At 37.5% G+C, this 12073-nt stretch overlaps 1 protein-coding gene across 1 annotated transcript; it reads right to left on the bottom strand.

The window, feature by feature from the left end:
• Positions 1–521: 521 nt before the first annotated feature.
• On the bottom strand, positions 522–9534 carry LOC114240161 (uncharacterized; the record flags this gene model as incomplete). The annotated part of the gene is given in 23 exon segments (XM_028170614.2): positions 522–766; positions 768–826; positions 828–928; positions 931–966; positions 969–1186; positions 1188–1346; positions 1348–1405; positions 1408–1464; positions 8183–8350; positions 8353–8475; positions 8478–8660; positions 8663–8730; positions 8732–8762; positions 8765–8859; positions 8861–8911; positions 8913–9030; positions 9033–9071; positions 9074–9301; positions 9304–9345; positions 9348–9401; positions 9404–9463; positions 9466–9480; positions 9483–9534. Coding segments are annotated over 23 exon segments (2103 nt in total), but the record flags the coding sequence as incomplete, so codon positions are not given.
• Between the last annotated feature and the right edge of the window lie 2539 nt (positions 9535–12073).

The following is a 12073-nucleotide window of genomic DNA, read 5'->3' as shown; positions in this document are numbered from 1 at the left end:
CAGGTGGGCTGTGAGCTCGTCCACACACTAATGCAATAAAAAATAAATAAATAAAATATTAAAATCTGCTTTGGAATACACTCCTCAGCACGGTGTTGCCCTTGCACCAAAACATGTACTTCTTCAAACTAGATTCGGAAGGAGTCCTTGGCAGGAGGCGGCAGTGGGTTGCTTGATCCATAAACGATACCTGGTGAACCCTTAGCTCGTCTTGTGGCAATGAATATAGCAAGCTGTGATGTTATTATACATAAGAGTAGATTACTTTACTATCTCTCAGCGATTGCAATGACCCAGACCTGTTGTATTCATAATGCGATCTTAACACCTCTACCCTGGTGATACATATTTTGCGTTATATGCTTAATGATCCTCCAAACTCTTGACGCTTTGAGATCCTTTCAAACTAGAATGCCATTACTCCAAATATATCCTGTTGCCAAATTCATGACGTAATCTATGTCTATAGATTTTAATTTCAAGATAGTTGATCAAAATATCTACGAAATAATAATAAAAAAATATCATAAAAAACTAACAGATGTTCTTAATTAGCTTAGAAACATATAATATACTGCAATCATCAAATATAACTAATATATAAATTTTACCTAAGATATTTTCACTTAAACATAATTAGTACCTAAGATGCAATTCATATAACATTGCGTACATTATTTAATATTCAAATTTACACTTGTGTAGCATATCGTTGTTCATTAAGAAAGGGTCTTTGACCTCACATGAATTCTTTTCCTCGGTTTGGGGGTGGTTTTGGAGCAGTTCTTCTGCCCAGAGTGCCGCTGACTACATTCCACTGTACGCTATCTCAAATCCCTTGGACTCTTCAGAAGACTCTCGCTCTCCACCAAAGTCATCTTCAAAGGCCGGTTATCTGAATTCGCCATGGCTTGTAGATTGAGAAGTGGTTGTGGATGTTCGGAGAGCTGATGCTGCTTCTTGGAATGTTGCGTGGGGAGTTCCCGGCGCTGGAGACGGTGCAGGCTCGATTTCTTCTTCATTATAGTGGACTTTTGTCATCGGCCCTAAGTCCATCTCGCTCTTGTTCAAGCTGTAGTAATTTCCACCGTGGAAGAGTTTCATGTTGAAAGTGTCGTAATAAGGAATTACTCCATTCAAAGTTGAAAAGACTTGGGGTCTTGGGTTGCCTTCAGGAACCTTGGCTTCTTGGTAACGTCACGTAACCTTTTGGGTTGAACGAGCCTTGAACATTTGGAGACTGAAATCTACTGTACAAATCACTTGGGTCTGCGTAAGCTGGAGATTGATTGGACTGCAAATAGTTTGCTTTGTCGTTCCAGCTGACGAGATTTGGGCTCTGAGTGGAACGAAAGCAGATCAGGAGGATATGTTTGGTCTTGTGAATACCGGTCTGCGACTAAGTTTCTTGGGAAATCTTCGGAAACTCTGCCTCTTGGTGCCGTCTGCTGTCTTCGGAGGTAGCTGAGAAGAAAAGACATTGTTATTCATGGTCAAAAATCATTTTCAACTTTAAAAACTACGATGTTTTTGTTTTAGAAATTCAATGAAAACAATTTGATTTATTTATTTATTCAGTGAAAGAGCCTATGCTCCACCTGGTATTCACTGCTTACCCACTTTCAGACGTAAAGCCATAGTCGCAACTGAATTGTGTAACGGTTGTCCAATTCTTGAAACGCATGACTACTTTGCACCAGAAATAGGCAAGATGCGATACATTGCGCCCTCCCACAAATACGAGACTCAGATAATTCCGCTGTCCATACTCCGGTGGAACCTTTAGTCGTTAATAAATTCGTAAATTAATCTATACGTCTAATTATCATAGCTCTCGCAGAGCGTATTTTGATTGATACAGAGCTGACACTAATATTTATTTGTATAGTGAAATGCTTATCGATGCTTGAAAGGCAAACGTGACTAAGCGACAATAACTGCTTTGTACATAAATGATAGGCAATAACCATATGCTATGCGCAAAAAAAAGTTTTTTTGGTCTATTAAAATCATTTCAATCCTACAGCTAGATTCATTAAAATATTTTTTTTCAGGTATTTCAACTTTAAATAAGTTTTACTGGTGGTAGGACCTCTTGTGAGTCCGCACGGGTAGGTACCACCGCTACGCTATGTCTGCCGTGAAGCAGTAATGCGTTTCGGTTTAAAGGTGGGGCAGCCGTTGTAACTATACTGAGACCTTAGAACTTATATCTCAAGGTGTGTGGCGCATTTACGTTGTAGATGTCTATGGGTTCCAGTAACCACTTATCACCAGGTGGGCTGTGAGCTCGTCCACACATGTAGGCAAAAAAAAAAAAGTCTACTGTAAAGTTCACGCATTGTCGCTTAATCACGTTTGCCTTTCAAGAGTCGTTATGTATTCCAATTTGAAGGGTAGAATCTGAGAACAGCGATACCTATTGAAGGAACTATATAGACTAGAATACGAAGTTGAATCGTGACGAAGCTAGAATATTCCCGAAACAGCTAAACAGGACTACGTGAACGTTCGTTTGCTATGATAAGCATATTAGCATGTTAGCACTTATCGTATATCGCAAAACCGATACTTCGTACTCTCGTGGTCAATGACCGCATCTATTCACCCTCATATAGCAATACTAGCGTGGAGCTTACGCTTCAGCTGGTTTTAATTGATGTACATTCGGTCATCTTAATCTCATTGGTATTGACACCAATTGCATGTGAAGTATTGTGTTGTAGTAGGAAATTTTTCAATGTTTTCTTTATCAGGGATCAATATATTGCATTGTAATTTTGGTCAAAATAAACTCCGCACTCTAAGGGTGAAAACGTCACAAAGACACAGCTATTTTAGAATTAATATATAATTTCATCATATTTTTAGCGTGGTATACGTGTGGTGGGTAGAGAGGAGATGCATGTATGGGAGATGTATGGAAATGGTAGTGCAAGGTAGAGGGGGAAGAGGTCGACCGAAGAAGACATGGGTGGAGTGTTTGAATGATGACATGAGAGAAAGAGGAGTGAGTGTTGAGATGGCGGCTGATAGAGGAGAATGGAATAGAAAAATTCGTTGTGCCGACTCCACCTAGTGGATAAGGTGGAGACACAGAAGAGGAAGAAAATATTTTATTACGACTTCAATGAAATGGGCTTATATTATGTTCTAAATTAATCTCGGTCTACCTAAAACTTCATGCAAATTTGTTTAGCAGTTCCTAAGCTATGCGAGAATAAACAAACAGAAATTAACACTAAAACCAAAAAAATTAACACAAAATTGAATAATCGCTTCTTTCTAGTTCTATTACTCTTTAGTTTATGCTTTATATTTACTGGTGGATGGGTTGGATAGGGGATCCTAAAACCGGGCTCAGGGATGGGAATTGGGTGTAGCCTATGTCCAGCAGAGGACGACTGTGGGCTGATGATGATAATGACAATGATGATACAGTACAGATGCACCGATCTTCTTCAGTTTCATTATTATTTCGAGCAAAGTTTGATCTTTATTCAATTTTGTTTCGGACTACTATGAAATTTAATTATTCTAATTAATAGATGTAAATCTCGACGAGAACTTCAGCACAGCTTTCACTGAAAGTTGTTTGAAGTTTATTGTCTTTATATTTCACAAGCGTGGCTATGTGAAAACTTATAACAATGTACATTTTCTGCCTAGTCAATTCTTGGAGTGGGAGAAAATTTTGCGTGGAAAATTTTTGAATTACCCCCCGCTTAATATATTTTCTCGAGCGCTACATATTGCAGGGGAAAACACACAAAGAAAATCTCTATTCCGTTGGAGCCCTGAGATGTTCAGTTTGGTCGGAAAAATTATGTTCATATCATAAAAGCTTACTCATTGTTTACGTTCTACGAAAATCTATTACATTTGTTAAAAAAATATCTACAAGGATAATTTATATTGTGAAAATCTCTGATCAAAATTTAAAATTAAACAATACTTGTAAACAAACTTAAAAAAGCCCATCTATAAAAATTCTCGGTTTTGCTCTCTTACAAGAGTACATTCTCAGAACCCAAAAAATGAAAATGCTAGACATTTTACAGAAAAAGTAAATAGTTTCCTTATAAGGTCATTAGTCAGATATATAATTAAAAACAATAAGTTTCTCGATCACCAATTAGTAATACATAATACTAAAAGACAAGAACCTTAAAGCTTCCGCAAGTGCTTATTGAAAATAGTTCTCTCCAGTCATAAGACTTTTCACATTGGCAACTCTTAAAGCGCCCGTACCTAACTTTGTTATAACCGTAATAAAACCGTGTTTTTGTACACTTTTTTGTTAAGGGTATTCTCACAACATCAAACAATTTGATAAAGGTACTCTATAGGGCTACATCTGATTTTGTTTTGGCCTTTTCCTTCGCTTAAGTGAAAATTGTGTTTCGAAAACTACAGTTATAAAAATAGTGGGTACTTTTATCTGATAATATTCTTCTTTTAGCATCGCACCGCCCGCCACAGAGTAGAGTTCATCCATACTATTTGGAGCGTACTTAATAGCAGACAGCAGACAGCAGTGGCGTTTATCCACAGTGCGTTCCAGAGATCTTTTTTGCCACGTACCATCCGACTTTAGAATAAGCTCCCCTTCAAGATGCTTAGCGAGCGCTATGACATGCCTTTCTTCGAACGAGACTTGTGGAGAGTACTTAATAGCAGACAACGGCTTGTCTCTGTCCCTGACTTTAGCTGATTTTACTGGTGGATGCACGGCATATAACTGATGCTGGACGTTTAATTAGATCATTAGCAACCCAGCCAACCATGTTACTAAGCAATTTTATCCATTTCACACAAGAATAGCATTGCTTAAACACTTCGTCTTCTTCTTGCCCCAGTATGTGGGGTCAGTATAGCATATCCTCATTTCCATTCGGGCCTATCTTACCTCATCTCTGTACTCACATTGCCTTCTTTCACACAATCCATCTTATTATTTTAGTGTCCCTCACATTACCCAACCTAATGTATTTAACCATTATTGTTGCTACGCAATAATTAATTACAATTGTTTTGTCATTTAACATTGTCACTGGAAGCCATCATAAATTCCACGACCGGTTTCAAGTACGATCACAATGCCGAGAAAAACAAAAATTCAACGGGCATGTTTTTTTAACCCTTTCGTATCCCTTAGTTTTTTTTCTTTTTTTCTAATTAATAATTAGAATTAAATAAGAGATATATCTTGTTCACAATTATGATGTTTACTGAAAACGAAAGAAGGAGCCTTTCACTCTTAATTACTGGTGGTAGGACCTCTTGTGAGTCCGCACGGGTAGGTACCACCACCCCGCCTATTTCTGCCGTGAAGCAATAATGCGTTTCGGTTGAAGGTTGGGGCAGCCGTAGTAACTATACTGAGACCTTAGAGCTTATATCTCAAGATGGGTGGCGCATTTACGTTGTAGATGTCTATGGGCTCCAGTAATCACTTAACACCAGGTGGGCTGTGAGATCGCCCACTATTCTAAGCAAAAAAAAAATTGTGTTGAGTATTTTTTTTATATTGCCCTTGTAGGCAGACGAGCATACGGCCCACCTGATGGTGAGTAGTTACCGTCGCTCATGGAGGTCAACAATGCAAGAGGCAGAGCCAAGCCGCTGCCTACCGTTAAGTACCACCCGCTAACTTAGCAGATTGATTCGCGTACGTCTTTAATATGTAAGTAGCAGAGTACATTTCATCTAAATAAAACGGAATAAATTTTAATCGCCAGCTTGCAACGTCCCTAAATAAATTCTGATGGGAAACGTTAAAGTTTTGTTCGCGAAATCCGAGATCAAAGGAAACAAGAAAATAAGGAATTTGTTTGAATTTACTTGCCGTTCTTGATTGCGAATCAAATTATATACAAGGAAAATTTTCTTAACATGATTATAGGGTAAATATTAAAATCATGTCTATGGGCTCCAGCAAACACTTAACACCTGAAGGACTATGAGCTCGTCCACCCATCTAAGCAATAAAAAAAAAACCATGTTATACTAAATCAATTTCGTATTTACTCGTTTACAATAAGAAATATAATAAAAAATAAAGAAAATAAAAAAATAATAAAACATTCAAATGTTCATTTCTTAATTCCAGTTGTCTTGATCAATTAATAAAATACATAAAGTAATAAAACTATTGTATTTACTTCTTGATTTGACTGATCGGTGATTGTTAACTGTAGTTTTGATTATAATATATGTTAGTAGCGGATTCACCCGCCCGATCAAGGAAAGGGTTAATTATATTTTCTTAAATGTGACGTAATTTTTACCCGTTTCCCGTGGGACTTAGAAGTTTTCGGATAAAAAGTAGTATGTGTCACTCTCCTGATTTAAAACTGTCACTTTAGAAAAAAATTACAATGCGTTGGTTAATTTCGACGCGAATAAAGACAAACAAACAGACACACTTTCAAATTCATAATGCTATTATGGAGGTATGGATAGTTGTGGTCTTTGCAGTAATGCAACACAAATATTTAAACAAAACGCGACATTAATCTATATCTATCTATATATTAATACGTGAAGCAATAACTTTGTATCCCTTATACGAAAATTGCGCGGACGGAAGAGTATGAAATTTTCCACACTTATAGAGAATATAGAGAAGAAATGCACAATGCTAATTTTTTTTTAAATAATGCATAAAAGATACATTAAATCAATAAAGAAAACATTACACACACTACATACCATGTATTTGACGCACACACGGATCCATACTATTTATTGTCAACTTTTGTTCTTGGGGTCTGTTGTCAAATTGAGAATAGATTAAATATTGTTTGTAATATTTTTTATAGTGTAATCTTGGCGAAATTTGTCATTATAGAAGTATAAAATACAATCATAATAGTGTAAAAACTTACAATTCCAATTAATTATAGTCGAATTTCGACTACAGCGGGACCACTAGTATATATAAAATGAATTGCTATTCGTTAGTCTCGCTAAAACTCGAGAACGGCTGGACCGATTTGGCTAATTTTGGTCTTGAATCATTTGCGGAAGTCCAGAAAAGGCTTAAAAGGTAGATTAATTTGAAAATGCTTGACTTTATAGCATGCTTTCAGAGGGCAAACATTTTGGAGATGGTGGACTGACATTATGTAGTAATTCAGACGATAGTACGCGTCAAGCCGTACTGACATATAAATGTTTACACTCTTTTACTGTCGTTTTTTTGGCTCAATAGAGCGCATTGTGTGATATGAGCTTTGATGATGTTTTAACGTTAATTTGTATTTAAGTTTGTATTTAACTTTATCACACATTCTTGCTAAGGCATACCTATTATTAGCCATGAATACTGGTTAACATTAAAATACTAATGTTTTTCTTTGCTGCTTATAAACAAATAATCTTTCACGCAAATTTTTGTTTGCAATATATCACAAGAGCTGTGAAAAATACGTTAATAAATCAATCTGAATAACTTCACTAAAGTTATATTAGAAAGTATTTTGTTTAACCCACTGTAGATTGCGATACTAAATGAGTTTTATTGTTGCTCGATTACATAAAAACAGAGTTAAGTCTAATAGGAATAGGCAGGGTAAATATATAAATAAGTAACTGGGAACCAATCACGCATGGTTATTCGGCCGACTTTAGAATTCCGGTGTTATGGTACCTACTGACACTGATAATCATACTTTATATATTCAAATTAATGATTTGCTTTGCTGCTTATAAACAAATAATCTTTCACTCAAATTTTCACACTCGTTTCTCAAATACTATCTTGGATACTAGTCGAAAGGTTGTTTATCAGCAATAGTTCGTTTTCTGTCATGAAGGAGGTAACAGGTTTGTGTGAACGGCGGCGTTACGAGATCTAATTCTTCATCTACTAATCAAAACAGCATTTAATACTAAAATTACGTTTGTACTTAATTTTCCTGCCTTCCATTGTGAGAACAAGCAAGATGCCACTTAGTATTCAACAGTTCTTATCTATATCAAATAAACATTTCTCCTAAAAGCAAATTTGATAACTCCACCAGTATTTTTGTATCCTGATTTACCTCGACCTTTAACCTGTTATATGAAAGTAATATAACATTAAGAGTATGTGATAAGAATTAATTAAAAGTATTAAAGGTCCTTACGTAAACAAACGAACAAAAAGTATAATTAATTGATATTATCTGAAACTCACCCAAAGCTGTTTCATTATCCAGTAATGTTTTATTCAATTCGGACATCTCTGTGGCTTCGTTTGTCAACGAGGGTGTTACATCGTATTTTCTAGGCGGTTTTGTCACGGGGTTTACATCCATTTTTATCCCCTTCTCGTTATCCGAATTCACCGACCCTTCAATTAAAACTTCCCATTGGACGATCTTGGGTCGTTCTTTATCAGTCTTTTGATTTCATTATTCTGCGTCGTGAAGTAGCACACTACAAGTGTCACTCCAAATATTATTACTATGGCCGTCAAACAGCCAATATAATTGCAAATGAATCCGTGTCCAGGCCAGCTATTAAACCAGACCCTCCGTATTTCGTTAAAACTATCCTAATGTCTTTTCGTCACGTCCCCTGGATTTTCGGCAACGCAACATAATTCCCTCGGTCGCTGTATCGCGCGTTAATAATTGTCAAATTAACCCATTTGATCAGATCCATAATGTTTCGTTAACCGCATATCTCAATTCGCCGAACGTTTTCATTTCAATAACTCGTCCATTAAACCTCCACGGAATCAGGTGGTGGATTACCGACAACTTTACAAGTCAAGTCACGTTTTCATCGTAACTTCTGACCGTCGAGTCTGGTAACGGTTCGAGAATAGTCGGGCGGCACGCGAAATTCGACGAATCTAATTCATTCCAAGTTTGCCTTGGACGGAGACCGGCTCGCGCAGGATGTAGGCGCCGTGTACAATGTGACTGATCACCCAGTCCCTAAAAGTTTGGAGATTGCAATCGCATCGCCACGGATTGTTATGCAAGTCTAAGCCAGATAGATTCTTCAGTGCTATTAAAGTTTCCAGCTTCATGTGCTTAGATTGTTGCCGTCGAACCTCAGAATCTTTAATTGAGGTAGTTGACGAATGCCTTTGTGCCGATTCGAACTATCCTGTTATTGCTGGCTTCGACTTTCTGCAGGAACTTCATGTTGCGAAACAGACCGTCTTCCAACTTATCGATAAAGTTGTTGCTTAAGTTTATCAATCTCAGTTTCTCGGTCCCTTTGAAAGTGTCCGGATGGAGGTATCGAATTTTATTCTTCGACAGATCCAACTCTATCATGATTGCCAGGGTGACGAACGTGGTTTGTGGACAATCTCCAAGTTACACTCCCGCAGGAATAGTTTTTCAAGTTGCTGAGACCAGCTTTCTTGAAAGCTTCCGAATGTAATTGTTGTATGTTGTGTTAGAAAGTTCTAGTATTTGTATGTCGTTGCTGAGATTCGTAGGCACGACTTTAAGGCTGAATTTGAGCAAATGGCTGCTTGTTTCCGGACTGCCACCTGCAGTCGCATGGCCTCTGGCATTCCGTGTGAATCAGCAGTGGTCGTAATAATGAAGAGGGGTATGAAAACGATTTTCAACCATGCCTCCAATGTTTATTAGCCATTTTGCTATGATGTTAGTCATCGCCGCGTGCCGTTGCTAACTGCCAAATCTCCTCACTCATGGAGCAGAAGATCTGAAACAGAGAGAGAACATTAAACTTATACATTTTTCGATTTAGAGCCTTTTTGTGATATTCCATTAGATTAGCTGTTTGTTAATATTAATGTAGTAGTTCGTATTCTAATGCAACAGAAATTTTGAAATGCTACGTCTTAATTCCGGCATTCAGATAGTATTCACGGATTTTGCCAATAGTACAAATTGCAAGGCACAAATTGCTTTGACTTCAAAGGAAAATGATTAATGCGATAAACTACAAGATCTTTACTGAATCTAGGCCCAAGTATAAATACAGGAACAAGACGCTAACCAAGTTATCACTTTAGGCTGGTGCTTTGAACAGTTAAATTGCTTCGGGTACAAATTTGTACTTTTGAGCTCCTGATGGTGTCCCTTCAAAGACCGCTCCTACATTACTTCTTCGATTTCAAGATTTTAAAGCGAAGTTTGAAAGTTTAGTTTTTTATTTAAAAAAATACTTTTTTAATTTGAATGGCTTTATTATGTCACCTCGCATGAGGTCTAATGTGTAATGTTCTAATCTATTCTAATATATTCCGTATTAATATGATCTTTTTTTTACTGCTTAAATGTTGACGAGCTCACGGCCCGCCTGGTGTTAAATGGTTACTGGAGCCATAGACAACTACGAAATAAATGCGCCACCCACTTGAGATTAAGTTCTAAGGTCTCAATATAGTTACAACGGCTGCCCCACCTTTCAACCGAAACGATTACTGCTTCACGGCCGAAATAGGCAGGTGGTACGCGCGGACTCACAAGAGGTCCTACCACCAGTAGAAAATTTAGAAACATGCTTCGGGATTGAACACTAACTTTGTCGCATCGCTGGATATACCGGGCGTCTTATCCTTTAGGCCATCGTGGCTTTAGCTTGACTCAAATCAAATCAAATAAATATCAAAACAATAACCGGTAAAAATCAACTACCCGAAATAAAAACCGATTTTACACTCGACTGAAAAGTTTCGCAACAAATCGATGAGATTCCTATCCTATTTACTTCCGGATGGGAAATGAATCGTCGTTTCTCTCGTTTTCCCTCGACCGTCGCCGGAATGACAAATCAGGCGGCCGGTTTTGATAAAGGACACGCGTTTGCGACATCGTGGCCGTATCTCATGTGGACTTTATAGTACGACATAATTTTGTGTGACCACACTTGTTTCAGCGCGACTGCAATCCTAGCTCTATTTCGGCCATACATATGTGTACCCTACCTCTGTGATTGTGACCTCACTAGATAATCTAACCAGTCCCCGGGGACCAGGTGAATCGCCTCGACAATCCGCAGATTTGCCCAAGGATGGCACAGCTGCCCTCTTGGAGGGCACACTGCTCTAACGAACCGAGCCTGATACGGCAGACTATGCCAATAGCCAGAATAGGTTCGAGAAACATGTAAAAAAAATAATCTTCTTTTTTCCAAAATCATAAATCAAATATTTTTATATTCTGGTCACCCTATTCAGCCATTATGCGCCCTCTACGAGCTCAGGGAGTCCCCTGTGAGAACAATAATGTCTTGTTTCATACGCAATGCGATTTCTAATGAAATATAGCGCTGTTTTACTTGTTTTATCGTTTTTATTTTATTCAGCAATAGTAATATATCACAAGAGCTGTGAAAAAGATGTTAATAAAATCAATCTTGAATAACTTCAGTAAAGTTTATATTAGAAAATATTTTATTTTAACCCACTGTAGATTGCGACGCTAAATGAGTTTTATTGTTGCTCGACTACATAGAAAACAGAGCTAAGTCTGATAGGAATAGGCAGGGTAAATAAATAAATAAGTAACTGGGAACAAATCACGCATGGTTATTCGGCCCCACTATAGGATTCCGTGTGTTATGGGTGCTAGACACCGATAATCATACTTATATATATTTAAATATAACTAGTCAGGTCATAAGTATTGTCACACAGTAAAAACTTTTCTTTTAGAATACTGGCCACAAAAAAGTTTATTGAATTCGAATTTCGAATTGTTCATGAAAATAAAAATGTATACTTTTAGAATTTTACTCATTTTTAAATATGGAGTGGACGCTTAAAGAAGACCGTGTTTGCAGTTATTGGTTGCATCGTTGCGGTTAGCGCCAATTCAAATTTTTACATACTGAAAATTTGAATATAACCAAAAGATTCGTTTATCGTACCATCAAACGATACAATGAAGACTCTAGTGTAGATGACAGGTCAAGAAGTGGTCGCCCTCGGTCTGTTAGGACTCCAGCAGTGATAAAAGCTGTGAAGGCGCGAATTCAAAGAAATCCCAAACGTAAGCAGAAACTGTTGGCCCTTCAGATGGGGTTAAGCAGAACCACGGTGAAAAGGGTGTTAAATGAAGACTTAGGGCTTCGGGCATATCGAAGAAAAACA

The sequence above is a fragment of the Bombyx mandarina genome, chromosome A1, assembly GCF_030267445.1.
Source record: "Bombyx mandarina strain Sakado chromosome A1, ASM3026744v2".
In the NCBI taxonomy this organism is placed as follows: Eukaryota; Metazoa; Arthropoda; class Insecta; order Lepidoptera; family Bombycidae; genus Bombyx; species Bombyx mandarina.
This window is presented reverse-complemented; position numbering and strand designations above follow the sequence as displayed.